Source organism: Pipistrellus hanaki (assembly GCF_964339955.1).
Source record: "Pipistrellus hanaki genome assembly, chromosome: 18".
NCBI lineage: Eukaryota > Metazoa > Chordata > Mammalia > Chiroptera > Vespertilionidae > Pipistrellus > Pipistrellus hanaki.
This window is the reverse complement of record NC_140520.1, coordinates 37623844-37642472: the sequence shown is the minus strand read 5'-3', so window position 1 is coordinate 37642472 and position 18629 is coordinate 37623844. Positions and strand designations below refer to the sequence as shown.

Below are 18629 nucleotides of genomic sequence, written 5' to 3'. Positions count from 1 at the left end.
TTGTGGGGAAGTGAAGACACGCCCATGGGCGGTGGCCATGCTACCACTCTCCTGAAGTGAAAGTAGGACATATGCCTGATGGGTTCCGTCTTTGTCCCTCTGCCCTTTATATAATCTTCCTAGCTGGCTCATCTCTTCTTTCATGGTTCTATCACTCATGGTTCTCTAATCTATTGTCTCTCATCCTCTCTTCTCCACCGAGTTCCAGGCCTATATTTCTAATTGGGACACCGTCTGGATGCTCCACAAGGCCTTTCATGTTCAACACATGCAGAACCAAACTCATTCTCCTGCCCCCCAACCTGCTCTCCACCCCGTGTTCTTTCTCTGAGTTGGTGGAGCGGTTGGCTACCCAGGGAATGAGGAGTCCAGTGACCTCAGAAATGTTTCTATGCTGACTTTTGTCAATCCACCTCTCTGTGCTCTCCAGCAGCCCCCTGACTGCCCCCTCTCCCAGCACACCCTCCTCAGTGCATTGTCTACCCTGCTGCTAATCATACTCCCGCCCTGAGGTCTAGTTTCATTCTTCTGCTAGTTTCTTCACCGGCTCCCCATGGTCTTCAAGATGAAGTTTAAACTTCTCAGTCCTACGTATAAGACACTTCACCATCTGCTCCAGCCACTTCTCCATGTTCGCCTTTGTGAGCATAAACAGAAAACTAAATTCTCTGATCTTTGCTCTAATTCGCCCATCTTTGCTGATTGGTCCTCTGAAATTCCAACCAGTTATCTGCTGCCCATTTTGTGATGAACTCCAAGAAGAGCTAACATTTCAGCTCCTTCAATCACCATCAAGAGTCTTCTCATTCCGGTGGGACCACCCGTTAGCCCTGAACTCTCTGCAGAAGGCCACCCTTTATCCCTCCCCCTCCTGCCCCCCCCCCCCCCCCACCAGCTTCTCTGTGAACGAGCATCACCCTGCGTGTCCTTATAACCAACCTGTAACCTTTCATCTCTGCCACGAATTTCCGGGAGGTCATTTTCTCAAGGTAGTGCATCACTCACGTTCATCTACATTTTAATGTGAGATTTTAGAATTTTAGAATTGAAATAAAGCTCAGAAGTAACTTAGTGAAGCACCGTTTCCTAAGCGTAAAAGCTTGATGAAACTCTTAAGAAAGTTTTCAACCGCTTAAGGACATGGGAGTCACTGCTCCAGAGAAGACTGTCCTTCTTTCCATGTCTCCAGCCGTCAGCAGCTCCTGCTCTCACGGAAATGCACTCCCCAGCCTGTGACGTCCACGCCTGGCTCTCATTTTATCCGGCCACACAGCAAGCTTCCAGTCCCTCCGGAGACACGTCCCAGGCTCCTGTTCCACGTCCTCTTCCCCTGGACCAGGACCTCCCACCCCTCCTCATGCCAAGTTCAGTGCCCGAGCCGGTGGCTCATGGGACTGAAATAAGCAGATTGTGGGCCTGTCACCTTCCCCCTGAGGCCTTCAGCTCCTCGAGGCCGACTTCACAAATCAGGGTGCTCTCCTGGTCTCACCGGGAAAGAACACCTAACAGATGGGCCTGCAGGTACAACACCAATAACCCGGCTTCCAGACTGACAGTATTTTGAAAAACTCTATTATAAAGGGAGTCAAGGCACAAATGCTCAGAATTTTGCATTTGGGAAGTAAATATAGTCCTTTATGGCACCCAGAATATTCCTGTAGGTGTCAAGGCAACCTCTTTAGTTAACTACACATCTAGAGTTCCCTAAAAAGTTTACATGGCAAATGTATCTGCATGTTTCTAATTCCTGTGAACACAGTGGAATTGTGAGACATGCCACCTCTGCTATGATGGGCTGGGTTGTGGCCTCCCCAATGTGTGTGTGTGTGTGTGTGTGTGTGGTTTTATTGATTTCAGAGAGGAAGGGAGAGAAAGACATAGAATCATCAATGATGAGAAAAAATCACTGATTGGCTGCCTCCTGCACATCTCCTACTTGGGATTGAGCCCACAACCAGATCTGGGCCCTTGATGGAAGTCAAACCCTGGACCCTTCAGTCTGCAGGCCGACACTCTATCCACTGAGCCAAACAGGCTAGGGCCCCAGTTTTCCTTTCTGCTTCGCTTTAAGTAGCACTGATTTCTGCTCTCCATCTTTTTGCCCATCGTGGGCGACCTCTTCCACCTGAGCATTCCTTTCTCCACCCTTTTGTCCAGGGCCCGCATCTTTGCCCAGGTTATTTATAGGCTCCTGACCCCCTTCCCACACACAGCACCGCTTCGCTCCTTCCCCACGCCTGGAACCGGGGCCGGACTTCTGAGAGTGGTTTCTACCGTCCACTTCCCCTGCACAGGCTCCACTTCCCCATGATGGCGGCACCAGCCAGATAACCACCCAGTCAGCGAGCTGCTGGCTTCTGACCTGGCCGCTAGCGGTGTGTGATAATGCAGACATTTATCTCTTCCTCCTTCTGAGTCACCAGAGCCCAGCCGACCTCCATCTGGTTTCCCAGGGTCCTTTTACAAAACGCACAGAAGCTGTCCATCCCTTTATTTCCTCTCCAATCCGCTCCCATTCCTTCCAGGACCCCAGCAGTGTGGCTGTATGATGCACTGGCCAAAGGTATATGCACTTGAATTAAGTCAACCCTCTGATAAGGGTTGATTATTCACAATAAAGAGATGATTTCTAATCATTATTACTTCATCCATTCTGTAAGTTACAAAGTTAAGGCAGCAGAACCATTGATTTGCCGATTTGCCAAAATCACAGTCATGGTTAAGTGAAACGAAATCCTAAGTGGCCAATTCAAGTTGTCCCTGGGGACTGAGTTTCCCGGGGAGGGTGCAAATTAACCTATAACCTCATTTGCCTTTAAACCTTAAATATTCTCCCAAATGGTTATCACATGGTTTCTTAAAAGCTAAAAAAAAAAAAAAAAAGTAATTTCTTTAAAAAACTGGTATCAAGTGTTTACCTTTTCCCCTACAATTTATGTAGTTTCTCTTTTTCATTCCTATTTTTTACTCCAATTTCCTTGTTCAACCAACACTTACAGAGCACGAAATACGTGCTCAATTTTAAGTTCATAGGGGGTCACCCCACTGACATCCCTCCAGTCCACGAAAGGGGAACAGTAGCCCAAAGTAATGAGTTGGCATTTATGGAGAAACTGCTATTAATAAGGATTAGATAGATATTTGCTTCGAGAAGAACTCAGACACTTCTAGGACTCAAGAAATTGGCCTTCCAATTACACGCTGCCACATTGCTCAGCAGCTCTTTGCGATGGCGCCATTCAGCATGAAACTCTCCAGTTCCCAGCCATCTCCCCCGTAATTGTCCTAAGTGGAGCTAATGAATGGGAAGGATTCCCGATTCTCAGAGGTCCTGACTCACCAGTGATTTCCCAGCTCTCCTGGGTCTCTCCCCTCTTGAGGGGCCTCAGGCGGTTCCTTCAGGGTTAGCATATAAAGATAAGTAAAGCTTTGAGCGAGAGAAAGCTGGGTTAATGATGCAAATGAAAGGAAGAAAAAAACAAAAACAAAAAAAAACACCTAACAGAGCAAAAGAAACACTCAGGACATTGCTAAGTAGCGGGCCAAAGCCACCAAGAAACGAGATGGGAGAAATGCCGGCCACCCGAAGCGCTCTGTCAGGCTGTAGAGCACATGTGTCAAACACACGGCCCGCGGGCCAAATCCAGCCCGCCAGGCCTTGCAATGTGGCCCGCACCGCGCTGTCATCACTGCACTCCGCTGTCAGTTTATGACATTGTCAGTTTATGACTGTTCAGTAAACCATTCGGCCCGCGATTTAGGCTGGATTTTAGATTTTGGCCCCTTCTCTGATTGAGTTCGACACCCCTACTGTAGAGGGTAAGGGCCGTGTGCAGGGGACCGAGAAGGGGAACTGGCCAGCAGCTAAGATGCTCACATCTTCACTCACCCAACACCAGCAGCTCCACCGAGTCCTCGTTTTTGCCCTCCAGGTCATCGGGGGTGGTGATGATACAGTAATAGAGGCCGCTGTCTCCCCACATGAGTTTTCCAATTTGAAGGTCTGCATCTGTCAGCACAGAGAGAATTACCCAATCCTGCACCTGGCCTCTGAGAAGAGCAATATGCAACGTGGGGCTGAGGGGGCCCCTGGGGCGTGTCCGCAGAGTCCGGCCTACCTGGATGGTGGCTGACAAGGTGTCTGACTTCCCTAAACAAACGTGCTAAATAAAAACCCAGCGTCCCTGAGGCCAGAGACCGGGAGCCCGGCAGAATCGGTCTTGTTCCAGGGCAGGGCCAGGAACAGAAGACCAAGCAGCCAAGTGGGCGCAGAGGACCCGAGAGCCAGGTACATTCTAGATACAGGGGTCCTCAAACTTTTTAAAGTGGGGGCCAGATCACGGTCCCTCAGAGAGCTGGAGGGCCGGACTATATGAACTACTAATTCCTACTGTAGCACCTCGGCTGCGCTCACTGCCCAAAAAACCTGGCGGGCAGGATCAGACTCCTCTGCGGGCCGCATGTGGCCCGCGGGCCGTAGTTTGAAGACCCCTGTTCTAAGAATCACCTGGACTGCTGCAAAGGAGCTGGCTTCACAGCAGTTCTTCAACATGCAAATAACCCCATAGATCAAGCCAGACTCTGAGGCCCCTGTCTTGTCCAAAGCTGGGGGGAGCAGGAGTGGGGGGGAGGAGAGAGAACGCCACGTGGGGCGTGGGCATGGCAGCCTCCTGGCTCAGGACCGCAGGGGTGCATCCTCCCCCAGGGAGGAGTCTGCTTTCTGAGTCAGGAAAGGCCCTGCAGACTGACGTCAAGGTGTCTGACCGAGGCCGCTCTTTTGCTAGAAGCCATTTAATCTCGGTTCTGACAGCAAGGCCCTCCAACTGGAGGGCAGGACAGGAAGGACGCTCCCCGAGCTCAGCTCCGTCTGCTCTGGCTGTCACATGCTCCCCCCACGAGCCCATTAAAGCAAGGCAATGGGGTTCTTGCTGCTCCCATGTCCCAGAAAATCAGCTTTGGGGGGCTGAGAGGCTGAGAGGCCAGTATCCCCAGAGTCTGGAACTAAGGTCCCTCCCATCCTAAGCCAAAGCAGAGCTTGGTTACCGTGGACGATGGTGACCTCTCTGCCCCGGTAGAAGTCGCCCAGGGTGACGGTCGAGCCCTGTTTTGAAGCGACCACGCGAACGGTCCTCCTGCTGTCCAGGCAGTCCAGGTAGGGGTCCCACTCCAGGTTCCTCTTGCTGAGAGCCTGGGCCCGGGGAGAGGCCAGGCCCAGGGACTCCCCCATGCGGTCCTGGCAGTAGGACTTGAACTTCCACTGCACGACGGCGGGCTGGCGGGAGGATGTGGAGAAGTGGCAGCGGAGCAGCGTGGGCTGGAAGAGCATGGCCACCTGCTTCTTGTCGGGCACTGTGACCTGGAGACCACCCGCCAGGGCTGCAACACAGAGGGACATGTCCGTACAGCACCCGTACGCAACACGTCACACACAGCGCGTGGGCATGCACTCCGGTGTCCCCTCCCTCCCCAGCCCACCCCCATGTTTTCTCCTCCAAGTTAATGGCATCAGTCTCCATCCGGTCGCCTTGTTCAGAAACTGCCATTGCCACCAATACCCAACCAGTCACCAAGTCACGTCAATGTGACCTCAGCATCCTTACTATCCTTCCCGCCTTCTAAACATTTAAAAAAAAAAAACATTTTATTGATTTTTTACAGAGAGGAAGGGAAAGGGATAAAAAGTTAGAAACATCGATGAGAGAGAAACATCGGTCAGCTGCCTCTTGCACACTGCCTACTGGGTATGTGCCCGCAACCAAGGTACATGCCCTTGATCGGAATCAAATCTGGGACATTTCAGTCTGCAGGCCAACGCTCTGTCCACTGAGCCAAACCGGTTAGGGCCCTTCCTGCCTTTAACCCACTTCTTAAATGCTCTCCTCCGTTCTTGCGTGTACTATCACAATAATCTCGTCTGTCCCCTGCTACAGCTGCTCGCAGGAAGTGCCTCCTCTTTAGTTCAGGTGAACTTTCTACATCTGACTGTTAGGGTTCTCCTCAAAACCCTCCACTCCGCCTCCATGACCTTCGGAATTCTTGGCAAGGCATGTAAGGCTCTCCCTCCATCACTCAGTCCTTCCTCCCTCCTTCACTTCCTGCAGCCCCTTTGAGCACCGACGTTCCCCAGGTGCCATTTCACACCTGTTGCCCCTCGTTTCTGGGATGCTTTTGCTTCACTTCTTTCCTTGGTAACTTCCTTCCATTTTTCAAAATCCAGTTCGAAAGCCACCTGTGACCACTCAGTGCATCGGTCACTTCCTCCCTGGCCACCAGTCTCCCCGCATTCTCCTGTAGACATTGATTATGGTACCTTGGCAAGGGTCTGTTCCGATGCCTGCCACGCCGTCACTTCCTCTGCTGCCCGGGCCTGTGAAGCCATCGGCACTCAACACATTGTGATAAAGGAGACCAGCGGAGACAGGAAGTGTGCTTCAGGGGGAAGTGACTTCCCTTCCAGCCGGTGACCAAGCAAAGGGGTCAGAGATGAAGGGGAACGAAGGCTTTGAGAGAAATGGAGGATTTCAGATCAGAAGCAGTAGACTAAGTTCAAAAGCTCTGAAGGATGGTCCAAAGTGGAGGGGGTAGGGGAGGGAGGGAGAAAGCAGATGAGAAGTTTCAGAGTGAAAAGATGAAAACCGAGGCTTGGTGTCCAAAAAGGAGGGCGATCTCAGTGAATGAAAGATGAGGGGAGCCTTTGGGAAGCAGAGGGCCTCTATGAGCTCAATGGTAAGATCTAGAAATGCCAAGCAAAGAGGACATCACTTCCTCGGGTGAATAGGAGGAGAATCAAGAGTTTCTAGATCAATGGGAGGTTAGAAGCAGACACAGAATTTTGATTAGAAGCAGAAAAAAAGGAAAATCAGTGCAAAGACATGAATATGAAGAGGTTCAGAAATGAAGCCGGAAGCCTGCCAATCAGCTTCCGGTCGCTTGGGGCAATTTCACCCGAGAATTACAGGTGGACTTGAGCCACGCAGGAAAGCCTCATTTCACTCGTGGGTGCCTTCTGTCCTTTACTGCTGCCAAGGCTCACTGCGACTCTGCAAAGCAAAGCCGCTCTCCAGCTCAGCCACACACTATGGAGGAGGTGTTTACAGAAAAACCTTTGACGAGGGCAAGGTAGGGTATTTGGGCGATGTCTCCAGGAGGGCCTATGTGAATGCACGGGGAGACACTAGCTTCTGATCCCTGTGAGGAGAGGGCTCTGCTCTCCTTGGAACTGGGAACACAACACAGTACTTGGGATTTAGGAAATCTTCAAGTGCTTTGAACCTACCAAGCGCTTAACAGCTGCTGGAAGAGCAAGTGAATGAGGATTCACATGGGAATTCCTAGGACTCTGCAGGGGAAACTGGTTAAATGAGCCCTGGATGGCATGCATGGTCCAGCAACATAGCATTGGCTCCAAAAGATAGGGCTTGGAACCTCATCTGGCCATCCAGTAGCAGTGGTAAGGCAATCTCTACCTGTAAAATGAGCCTCAGAATTCCCACTCACTGGGTTGTTAACCATTGTCACCTCCTGGGTCCCCTGCAGAGAGCAGACCATGCAGAGCCCCCTGACCTTGGCCTATAAAGGGTACTTCTCAAATACTCATCCTTCCCTTCCTACTATTCTGAGGTTCCCATACCTTGATGACCATCCAGCTTCAGTAGGTCTGACTACAGCCGGACTGTGTAGGCCTGCTCCAGCCAGGTGCGAAGAGTTCCCACCCGGGAGCTCACCTGAGAGCCCCCGCTCCCAGGCTCCGCTGCTGCTCTCCCTCCTCCTCCCCAACTCCCCGTGCTGATGGGCTAATACCCTTCTCCCTGCTCACACAGCTGCATTAGGAACATTCTTTACAGTTCCTCCTTAGATCCACTGCACTGCTCCAACCTCATGATTCTTCTTCCAGTCCTATCCACCTCCCAATTTCCCAGGTACCCCACATGGGACAGAGGGGTGAAGAGACTTCAGTGGCCACAGTTGGATAACCAAGGATGGGCACGGTTCCCTGTCGGTTCTGCTACGTATTCAGGCGAACTTGGGGAATCACAGTTCCTAGCCTTTCTCGGATAAACAAAACCAGCCAAGGAGCAGGTGCAGCCAGAAGCGTTGGGGGTTGTTTTATCAGAGTGTCAAGTATGGCGTTCTGTTCATCAGATGATTACTAAGAATAACCTCCTTCCCCGCTCCGTTCGCTCAGAAAGAGAGACCAAGCTGCTGGGCCCCTGTAATTATTAACAGGGGCCACTCAGGTCTCAGCTCCTGCTATGCCATGGACATAAGCTCCTGCCCTGGAGAAGGAAAACATTCTCGGAATCGTCTGCCCTGTTACAGCCGGGTGGCTAAGGCGTGGATCTTGTAGTCAGTCCTAAACTAGAATCCAAGCTCTACCCTTGTTGTGCTGGAGTCTACACGGGCAAAGCAGAACGTCTTTGAATGCCCTGTAACTAAGTGCAGACCTCTCAGCCTCTTGCGGTATTTATTCATCTGTGCATCCAAGCTAAGGGTCACTCTCTCCCTTAGTTCCAACTACTTAAGCTCACCTCCCTCAAGCCTCATCTGCATGTTTAACAGGTACTTCAAATGGAGCCTGTCTACACCTCATCTCTCGTCGCCTCTGCTTCCAGCCTTTGCTGGTTCTTCCTCTCCCAGCTCTTCGCCAGTCTACCCCCGACCTACTGCCTCAGAAAGAAATCATAATTCCGGCCATCTCCTCTCTGGCCCTGACCACACTCGGTTGTCAGGCTAAGTTCCCCAATTTGACCCTTCTCCATTCCCACTGTCATCCCCTAAGTCAGATATCTATCGCTGTTACTCCAAAATAGTTACAAAATGCTACCCAGGTGAGAACTTGTGTCCAGCACCAGCCATGTATCTTAGTGAATTCTCTCAACAACCCTATAGAGTAGATATTATTATTACTATTATACAGTACCTCATTTAGTGGATGAAGAAACTGATTCTTAGAGAATGTCGGTATCTTCCCAACATCTCCGACTTAGCAAGTGATGGTCAGCTTGAACCCAGGCTGACTGGCTCCACAGTCCCTGACCACCACATCCCACAGGCCCTCACGCTGCCCTGTTCTAGAGCAGCCTCTTCGCGCCTGACATGTTCTCCACGTTTCCTCTGCCCAGACAGAGCTAACCCTCTGTCCCCCACTCTCAGGCCTCCGTCACTCCCCATTCCTTCATGAATCTCACATGCCTGGACATGGCACAGAAGGTCTTCCCCACCAGCTGGCTCCAGGCACGCTCTGGGCATACGAAGCTATTTCTCACTCTTAACTATAAATACTGATTCCCTCCCGCGGGGACGCAGTGACATGTAACTGGAGGAGTTCCTGGCACAGATGGAGAGAAGCCCTGAGCACGGTCGTGCACACACACGAATAAGTGTGGGCACGCTGCGGTCTGGGTCCAAGAAGGTCTAAAAGGCCTGCCCTTGACCTTGAGAAATTCAAGATAAACTTGGTTTCTAACTCTATGGTCCCCGAGGGCAGGGACCAGGATTTGGGTGACAGTGCTCAGCACACAGCACAGCCGCAGAGTGTAGCTGACGTTCACGCGATTGGGGTGCATCAGTGAGTGACAGAGCCAGTGAGGGGTGACCTGAGGGCCTTTCTCAGCAGGCCCCAGTGCAGAAAACGCGTCTGGCCGGTGCCTAAAAGGCTGCCTTGGAGAGGGCTGAGTGGCGGCTCCAAGCAGCAGCCCCATCTCAGCAAGTCACCCAGGCACCTCCTCAGCAGGCCGGGAAGATCAGCTCCCGGCGCAGACGGTGCCTCCCTGATGGCGGGAGAAGGCCTGGCCCAATTCGCACGCACGGAAGAGGACTGTGTACTTGAGAGATGAACAAAAGCGGGGTCTGGAGCAGGGCTGTTCTTATTTTAGCGCTTTCATTTTTTTTTTCAAAGCAAGTTCCTTTTCCCCGCGAGTAGTAAGCTATTCCTGGCAGCATCTTTGTGAGGCAGATCTGTGAGCCCTGCCCCGCTGCAGAGGCAGCGCCTGCTGGAAAAGGTCAGGGAAATTAGCACCGTTAGCGACAGGCGTCTTCAGAGGCCGTCTGCAGCTCACCCAGCCCGACCCCTCCAAGCCCCAGAAGCAGGATCTGACCTCAGAGCTGCCCACCCCAGCACGCCTTCGCCGTCTAAGGCTTTCCTCCGTCCACTGACAACACAAACCTTCCTTTCCTGCCTCTGAGATACACCTTCTTTAAGAGATTCATCTTCTGTCTCCAATTGGTAATGTGTCCCCATTTCCCAAGACTGTTCAAGGGACGATTGGTGGGCGGGTTTTCTATGTGTTGGATGAGTAAGGTGTGTCCAAACATCTGCTCCAGGTCTGTCCAGAGCCCAAAGGAGAGAAATCTGTCCATCCCTGGGCAGCATTGTGCAAGGAAAGAGCAAGGGGTTGTTGACCTCCAGGCTCAAGATTTTAAGGCAAAGAAAATGCAGCTTGAATCCCTCCCCAAATAGAACCATTCATCTTCTTGCTATACAGGGGCTAAAAAATAAAATATAAAGGGGCCCTGGCTGGTGTTGCTAGGTGGGTATAGTGTCCGCATAGAGATTGAAGGGTCTCGCGTTTTATTCGATTCCTGGTCAAGGAAACGTACCTGGGCTGCAGATTCAATCTCCAACCCTGGTTGGGGAGGGGGCATGTGTGAGGCAACCAATAGATGTTTCTCTCTCTTTCCTTCCCTCCCTCCCTTTCCCTCTCTCTAAAATTCAATGAAAAGAATTAACAACAACAAAATTATAAAATAAAATGAAGTAAAAAAGAGTTAACAAATCGCAGCCATCCCCTTAGTGCCTGCCTAACATCTAAGCCTGATTCTCCAGCTGCCCCATTGGCTCTGTGAGTTAATCAACTTCCAATAAATTCCTTTCCTGCGTAAGTTCTGCTGTGTGCTCCCAGGACCAGGATACCTGATTGCTTGGTCCATTTCAGGGTGAGAGTGACCAGATGTACCATGCTGAGGTTTAAGAAACCATGAAAGCCTTCTTTTACGTCTTCTCCCCAAGAGTCCCCAAAGGCCGCAGTCTCTCCCCTTCTCCGTGGGGCTGTGGTCAGCACCAGTCCAGCCCTTGCCCACATGGGCTTGGCTCATGGCCTGATTAGAGTTTGCTGCCAGCACTCTGGCACTTTGCACACAGAGAGTGCCATTCGTTAAGCACATGCTCCGTGTGTCCAGTGGAGCCATGCTGTCCTGTTCTCTGTCACCACAGGCCAGGAGCCTGTCTCCTTCCTGTCTCATGTGCCTCGTCTCCTGACATATGAAGTGAGCTAGAGCCTGGCGGGCTTACCTGCTGTTCCAGTGGGACCACAGCCACACTACAGCGGGCAGCCTCCACCTCACAGGAACCCCGGTTCATTCAGGGGCCGCTCTCTAGGCTGCACCAGCCACTTGCACAGAGAACACTCGGTAAGAAAGGTAAGAAAGCTCTCATCGATCTTGATCAACTTAGTTTCCAGGCTAGCTTTCTCACCGGAGCACCAGACCCCAGCACATGACCTCCCTTTATTCCCCATCTGGATGGTACACAAGCACTCTGAACGCATCACGCTGTGGAAGGAGATGCTAACTGTCCCCTTCTGTTAGGAACAGAGCTTCCCAGGTTTTAATCCGACCAGCCATGTACTAGACTCTCTTGCAGCTAACGGTGGCCGCATGACTAGGTGAGGACAAGGGAGTGTGAGGACAAGTGACATGAGCGACTTCTGCGCCCCCCGCTCCTGCTGGCTGGGACGTGCTCTTGGGAGCCGATGTTGGGAATGGTAGACTCACCCCTACGGGGTCTGGATAGCTACAGGAGAGAAGGAAATTATTTTGTGTGAGTTACTATACTTTAGGATTTCTTTGTGACAGTAGCTTAGACCGTAGTACTTTACTATTGTATAATGCAAAAGCTTGAAGCTTCACCACCCTTAAGATGTTTCTCCTCCTGCACTTGTTCATGTCGCTGGGTGGCATCCCCGGCTGCCCCAAGCCAGAAGCCTGGAGGCACCTTTAACATCCCCTCCCCTCCCACCTCCACATCCAGCCAAGCCCGTGCCTGTCCTCTCTCTCTGCTCCTCTGTCCACTTCTCGCATCCCCGCTGCCCAGGTGAGCTCAGGATCGCATGTCCCCTTCTCTCTGCAGGGTCTCTTAGTGGGTGTCTGCTGCACGTCTCACCACGCCTAGCACACTCTCCACACCGAGGCCCACCTGATGCACATCTGACTGTGGCGGCCCTGGCTCTGACTTCTGGCCACTTCGGGAGCACAGGGACTCGTCCCAGATAGGACCGCTCTCCTCCATCCCCCTGAAGCAGTAAATCCTCCCACCACACTGAAATATTTATGAATTTCAGAAAACATCATGTCCTCTCTGATTCTTGGTCCTTGCGTATGTTGTTCCCTCTATAAATGTCCCTTCCTCTATCCTGCTCCCCTAGTAACGTCTACTGATGCATCTGCACTTGCTCAGCTATCACTTCCTCTAGCAGCTGCTTCTTGCTCTTACTGTAGTCATCCTGCCCTACAGAACCACAGCACATGCCCTGAAAATCTCCTATTTGGTCACCTGTCTTCTCCATTGATAACAAACGCCCCCTTCCATCTTTTTGAAAGTCTCTACTGCATACTAGTAGGTACTCGAAACATGTGTCAACAATCTGACCTGGTGGATTATATTATTTGTTCCCAATTACCTTTCCCTCCCCTCTCTTGAATGTTCCCTGTGGGTGGAGCACACAAACCACCTCATAGACTGTGGGCTTGACCCTATGTCTTGCATTGGCCAATCAGATGTGAGCTCATGTGCCAGGAGGCATGTCTAAGCAGAAGTAGGAAAGGCATTCGCAAGGTTTGGTTCCGCCCCTTTCCCAGGTTCCCTTGAGAACAGCATGCCCAGAAAGGGCTGCTCCCTCGGCCTGGGCCTTGGAGTAGGAAGACATTCTAACTAAGCCCGGTCCACTGATTCCGGCCACGTCCCAGCTGACGGGCGGCAACGCCGCCCTAAATGTTCGATGCTGTGAGCTGTTCTGATCTGGGAGTTGCTTGTGGCGGCATCAAAGTGCTGAATAACATCCCTGTTTGGGTTTCTAAGGAGCATGGGGGCCTGCTCTGTGCCAAAGGTGGTGCTGGGAGTTTCACATAATTTCAGTGATCACCACAACCCTCTCATTTTAAAGCCAAAGACATTAAGGTAAAATATTAAGCTAGTGGTCAAAGGTCAGTTGGAGCCCAATCCCTGTCTCCCACTGCCTCTCAGGCCGCCTCCAGGTGAGCCACGCGCATGGAGGGGGAGGGCAGGACCCCAAACTGAAAGGCAACAGCCCTGCGGGGCCCCGATGCCACGGACAGCATGGAGGCTGGAGGCGCCTGCTCTGGGGCCCTCCTTGTCCCCTGGCCCATGGAGAACCCTACCATCCAAAATGTCCTCTTTCCTTTTCAAAGAGCCAAATTATCTGGAAGACTAAGATCCTGAGGGTACCTGAGGGTACAGATGCCACAGCCACACCTGTGGGGCTCGTGAGCACACAGCACCAGCCTGTCCCCAGGGGCTCTGCCACGCAGCAGTGCCTCTGCCACGGGTCCCCTCTGCTCTCCGTGCTGCGGCCCCTCCTTTCTTCACCTTTAGAGAATTAATCTGAAATGCTGAATGCTTTTCTTCCTCACTGTCCTGGCACGTTTCCCTGGGTCCCCTGGACCCCAAGCCTCACTCCCCAAGGCCCATAACAGACACCAGGGGTGCCCTGTGTCCTTTGGGTCCAGGCACATGAAACAAGCCTCATTAAGCCGGTGTCACCGTTTCACATCCTTCTCATCAATGAGCTATCCCGGCCTCAGGGGGGCCACCTCTGAGCCTTGGTTTTCTCAAGCGCTGGGGCTGACGCCAGCCATGCCCTCTCGGAGGGACCAGAGGGATAATGAACCTGTGAGCCAGTTAGCAGAGAAAAGCGCTAGGGCACATGAATGCGCGAGAACAACCGCCACCTCGTACCTTCCTTTGTGGTCCTGACCCGGGCAAAGAGGCTAAGAGCTAACGTGGGTGGAAGGATGAAGAGGTGAGTCCAGGAAGAGAACGTTAGACGAGAAGGGCGTTCTAGGCCACGCAGGTCAGAGTCCTGCCTGGGCCACAGCGTGCCCTGCTCGCTGCACCAGTCCTGCACCCCAGCACGTTCCACCGTTGCCCCTGACCCCACTCTGTCCGCCAAGCACTGGGAGCTACCCCGCCTGTCCCTCTGAGACCTAACCAGAGCTCTCTTTCCCCAGCTGGCGGTTCTCCTGCCAGTCACTCCCGGCCAAAGACTCACGGGGGAGTCATAAGGAAGACGGACCTGTGGCTCTGATTTCTAACTCCCCGCAAGTTGGAGAAAGGGTCAGAACCAGACTCTTAGAGCTGAAAGGGACCTCAGAAACCATATCATTCAGCAGATTCTAAGATCCCGATCCCATGGCTGGCCGTTCATCTGTCGATGAGATGAGGGCAGAGCGTCAGCTCCCAGCCAGGGTCCCTCCCACTGAGCAAGCCCTGGCACTGGCACTGAACACAGGACGGGCACGGAGGACGGGCACGGAGGACCGGCACCAGCGCGCTCCCGCCCGCAGTGAGACCCACGGCTGCTCCCGGTCTGTGCGCCCTGGCCCGCTGCAGTCATGGGAGCCTAGAGCCTGAGAAGGCAGGGGGAGACAGAAATATGTCCCTCTCCGTCCAGAGAGAAGCATAGGCTGGGGGGGGGGGGGGGGGGGGACTGTGGGGAGAGTGGAAGGAAGGTGCTCCTGTCTCCCAGGGGACAGGAGCCCAGAGCGAGGAGAGAGGTGAAAAGGCAGACAGGAAGGTGCTCATGGAAGGGAGGGGTCAGCCGTCTCTCAAAGCGGCCCGTCCTCCAAGCAGCACACACCTGACCTCTCCACACCCAGGCCTGTCCTCCACGGTCACCAGGCATCCACCCGAATGCCAACCAGATCAGGCAGCAACCTGGAGACTGCCCTTCCGGCTCAGGCTGGGCAGGAGCCGGGAAGCCCAGGGCACCTGGTGCAGGCCCACTGCTTCCGTCACCCCACCGCTGTGGGCCACTTCCAGGCTGAGCTCCGAGGCAGGGGCTGTGCTGCCCCTACACGCGCCTGGTCATGACAGAGCTCAGCGCCGACGGTGGGCACAAATGTCTCACCTGGGCATCGCCTCCTCGGCGGCCACCTCAGAGCTGCCCGCCCAACCCTGGGTTCGGGCTGGACATGCCTCCCCCACACTCCGTCACACGTGTGCTCTCTCCGTATCAAAACGCCCCAAAGACTCAGGCTGCAGGAGAGGACCCCAGGCCGGCCACACCATCCACACCCACACCCACACCCACACCCACACCCACACCCACACCCACACCCACACCCACACCCACACTTGGGAACAAAGAGCGAAGCCTCTGGGCTTCCAGCCCCGTGGCACCTGTTGCTGCAGCCACAGGCCTGAGCATTTTGTTTTGTTTGAAACAAGGACAACAACAGAACACAAGCTATGACAGGAAGCGACATTCCAGCGACAATAAGCAACCACCAGGCTGATCTACAGCTGTGCGAATCCAGAAAGAAAGACAGCAAGGAGCTGCCGGAGCCCAGCAACACAGTGGCGTGCTGATTAGAAATTGCTCAGCCTGCGTTACAAGGCAGAAGCGGGGGAGGGGAGGGGAGGGGAGGGAGAGAAAGAGGGGGAGAGAGGGGCGTGGGGGAGAGGACACTGAGTGTTTTTTCCTGGCTCTCTGACTCATTTCTAATCTGTCCTCTCCTCCTTTCCTCCCGCCCTCCCACCACCCCCTCAAGAGAGAATCCATTGATGGGGCGGACCGCACTGTCTCACCTCTCCTCCCCAGCTTCCTTGTGAAGGAGGAGTCTGGATCCGCGTCCCCATCACTGCTCTGCTCTCCCCCCCTTCCTCCCCCTCCTCCATTGTCGCCTCCAGCTCAGGGTGACAGCAGCTTGTCAGGCCCTGGAGGGCGAGGCCGGAGTGAAGCTGGATCAGGGGGGCCAGCAGGTGCCCAGGGGACCCAGGGAGCCAGCTCCACCTGCAGAGCACAGAGGCCCAGCTCGGCCAGCGAGGGCCCTGCTCGCTAACCTGTTGCCTGCTTCCGGGCAAGGGCAGCCTCTGGGTGCAGAAGGAAGGAGGCGCGGGCACAGCAGCGCACCCTGCCCAGCACAGACAAAACCAAACCCTGCAATGAAGACTTCACAGGCAGCTCAGGAGGCGGCAGCCAATGGCGCTGGTCTGAGAGCACTGGGCTCGTCTCTGCTCCATCACACATCTGCTGGCGCTTGTCCTGCCTGTGGGCCTTTCTGTCACGGCCGAGGCTGCCCAGGTCCCTGGCTGCCCGGGTCCCTGGCTGCCTGGGTCCCTGCCAGCGATTTGATTCCACTGCCACAGAAGCCGTGAGCTCCCCCCCTCCCCCATCCCCCGGCCAGGGCTGCTCCCTTGCTCCCACTCCCTGCAGGGCCCTGGCTCTGTCTCAGGGACCCTCCCAGGCGCCCCGCTGACTTCAGGGAGGGTGCGATGCAGGCTCAGGGCCGAAGTTCCCGGGACAAGATAACAGAGAAGAGGAGGCCAACTGAGGACATTGAGGATCAGCGAGGGGGAGGTGGCAGGCCCCGGCAGGCCAGGGGAGGGGGAGGCCTGGATCAGCCAAACCCTGAAATTACAGATGATTCACAGCTGAGCAGTGTGGGAGGGAGACACAGCGCAGGCAGCAGAGGCTAGCGCAGCGGGTGCCCCGCCGGGACCATGGGGCGCGGGAGCCTGTGAGGGCCCTCCCCTGGGAACAGGACGAAGCCGAGGAGTCGGGACTCTTACTCGGAAGCAGCGGGGGCAGGGGTTGCCTTTCTTAACTGTATTTCACCCTCTCGCCTACTTGCCACACTGAGTTACATGTGCTCCCCTTTCCCGCGGACTTGATTCTCCCAAGCCCTCTGGTTGGCGCCCCTGGAGGGGACCAGACTTCACTTTGGGGTGCTCCTTTGCATTTTCTCTTCTGCCTCTCCCTCATTCTATCCTCACGGCCTTTCTGATCCCTGTCCCTTTCCTCCATCTCTCGGTCTCCAGGGTCATGGCCTCAGACCTGTCCAATCCCAACCTTCCGAGCACGCTGCCCCGAGCAGGGCTCCTGTGTGACTCCGGGCTGGCCCCCTGCCTGGCCACCTGCCCCTCAAACACACAGAGTCATGGGGGCGGGGGTGTAAAGTGTCAGAAACAAAGCCTTTGCAGACCCCAGGGGGGTGGGAGAAGTTCAGGGAAAGGAAGGGAAGCCTGGAGGCCCCCCTGGAGGAAGTGGCACGCTGGGAGAAGCCCTACCTTCTGAGCATCTCTGCTGATTATCTTTCCTGGGGGGAGAGGAAGGGTCCTCTCTCAGGGTGGGACCACTCCCCAAATGGTACAAGAGACCGCAGGGTCCTAAATGCCACGCCCAATGGAACCCCCACCCACCTTCCTCCTCACCCCCTGCCTGAAGGGTCCCCGCTTCTCCAGGGAAGGAATTAAGGAGACACTCCTCCACCCCCACCCCCACCCCCAGAACGCCAGTTTCCCTAATTAATCAGCCTCCTCGGAGCTTCCCGTTTCGTCCCGCCAGGCTTCCCCCGGCATCGCACTCGGGTGCCACGGGCAGAAGGCTGTCTGGGAGGGGGACGCAGGCTCCATAGAACCATCTCGTCACGAGCGGGTCAGACACCTGCCTCTCCGGCGGCTCCCCCACGCCACCCGCCCAGCACGCAGCCCCTCCCCCCGCACCAGCCTGCTCCCGGCTCAGCGCAGCCGGGGGCGTGGGGAGGACGGAGGCCCCCCCACCGCGGGAATATATATCCATAAAGTTCCCGCTTACCTGTCAGCCCGAGGAGAGCCAGCCACGCCAGCGCGACCCTGTCCATCTCCCCAACTTCCCATCCGGGGGGCGAGCGGGCGAGCCGAGTGCGGAGCGGCGCGCGGGATCCGCCTGCGCGACGGAGGCAGAAGCGGCGGCGGCGGCGGCGGCGGGCGGGGTCCGCGTCCCCGGGGCCTCCGCGGGCGGACGGCGCGGCGGCCAGGCGCGCTGCCGCTGGGCTCCGCTCCGCTCCGCTCCGGCGGCGATCCCGCCCCGCAGCGCCGCCCGCCCCGCGGCTCCAAAGTTTCTGGGTCACGTGCCGGCCCCGCGGGCAGCACCCGGCGGCCAAGTGCACCGGAGCCGGGAGGGCGCGGGCCGCGGAGCGAACCGGAGCCGCGGGTGGGGACGGAGCAGGGGCGGCTGTGCGGGCGCGTGGCCCCTGCTGACCTGCCTGCAGGAGAGGGACGCAGCCTCCGGCCAGGGCGGACCGGCCAGGACTTGGGGCAGCTGATCAGCAGGTCCCCTGGGCGACTTTCTGACGCGGTCGCTTTCTGACGCGCAGTGAACCAAGGGGCTCCGCAAAATTAGGAAAGGTGGACCGAATCCCGCACCCTAACTTCCTCTAGTTAAAACATCACTCAGGGCACGTAGCTCTTCACCAGCGATTGTCAAACGGGAATGAAATAAACAACATGTGGGCTTTCATTTGTCCCAGCATTCACCGCTTCTCAGCCTTTGGGCTAAGATCAGGCACTTCACAGTATGCAGGACACATTCACACGCTTATTTCCATGTTGTAAACAGACCTGTGCCGTGTGT

The 18629-nt window shown here is 55.0% G+C and overlaps 1 protein-coding gene across 6 annotated transcripts in view; it reads right to left on the bottom strand.

The window, feature by feature from the left end:
• ILDR2 (immunoglobulin like domain containing receptor 2) overlaps positions 1 to 18293 on the bottom strand; it is a 54598-nt gene extending 36305 nt beyond the window's left edge. For 5 of the 6 annotated variants that reach the window (XM_084867068.1, XM_084867071.1, XM_084867072.1 and 2 more), the window contains exons 1-3: positions 17832 to 18293; positions 5044 to 5376; positions 3890 to 4009 (exon numbers count right to left, since the gene is read on the bottom strand). In XM_084867068.1, coding sequence (XP_084723194.1) covers positions 3890 to 4009; positions 5044 to 5376; positions 17832 to 17877 — 499 coding nt within the window. In that variant the 5' untranslated portion in view covers positions 17878 to 18293. Of the gene's footprint in view, positions 1 to 3889; positions 4010 to 5043; positions 5377 to 6310; positions 6501 to 17831 lie in introns of all 6 variants that reach the window. The other variant, XM_084867070.1, reaches the window with a different exon arrangement.
• Positions 18294 to 18629: the final 336 nt, after the last annotated feature.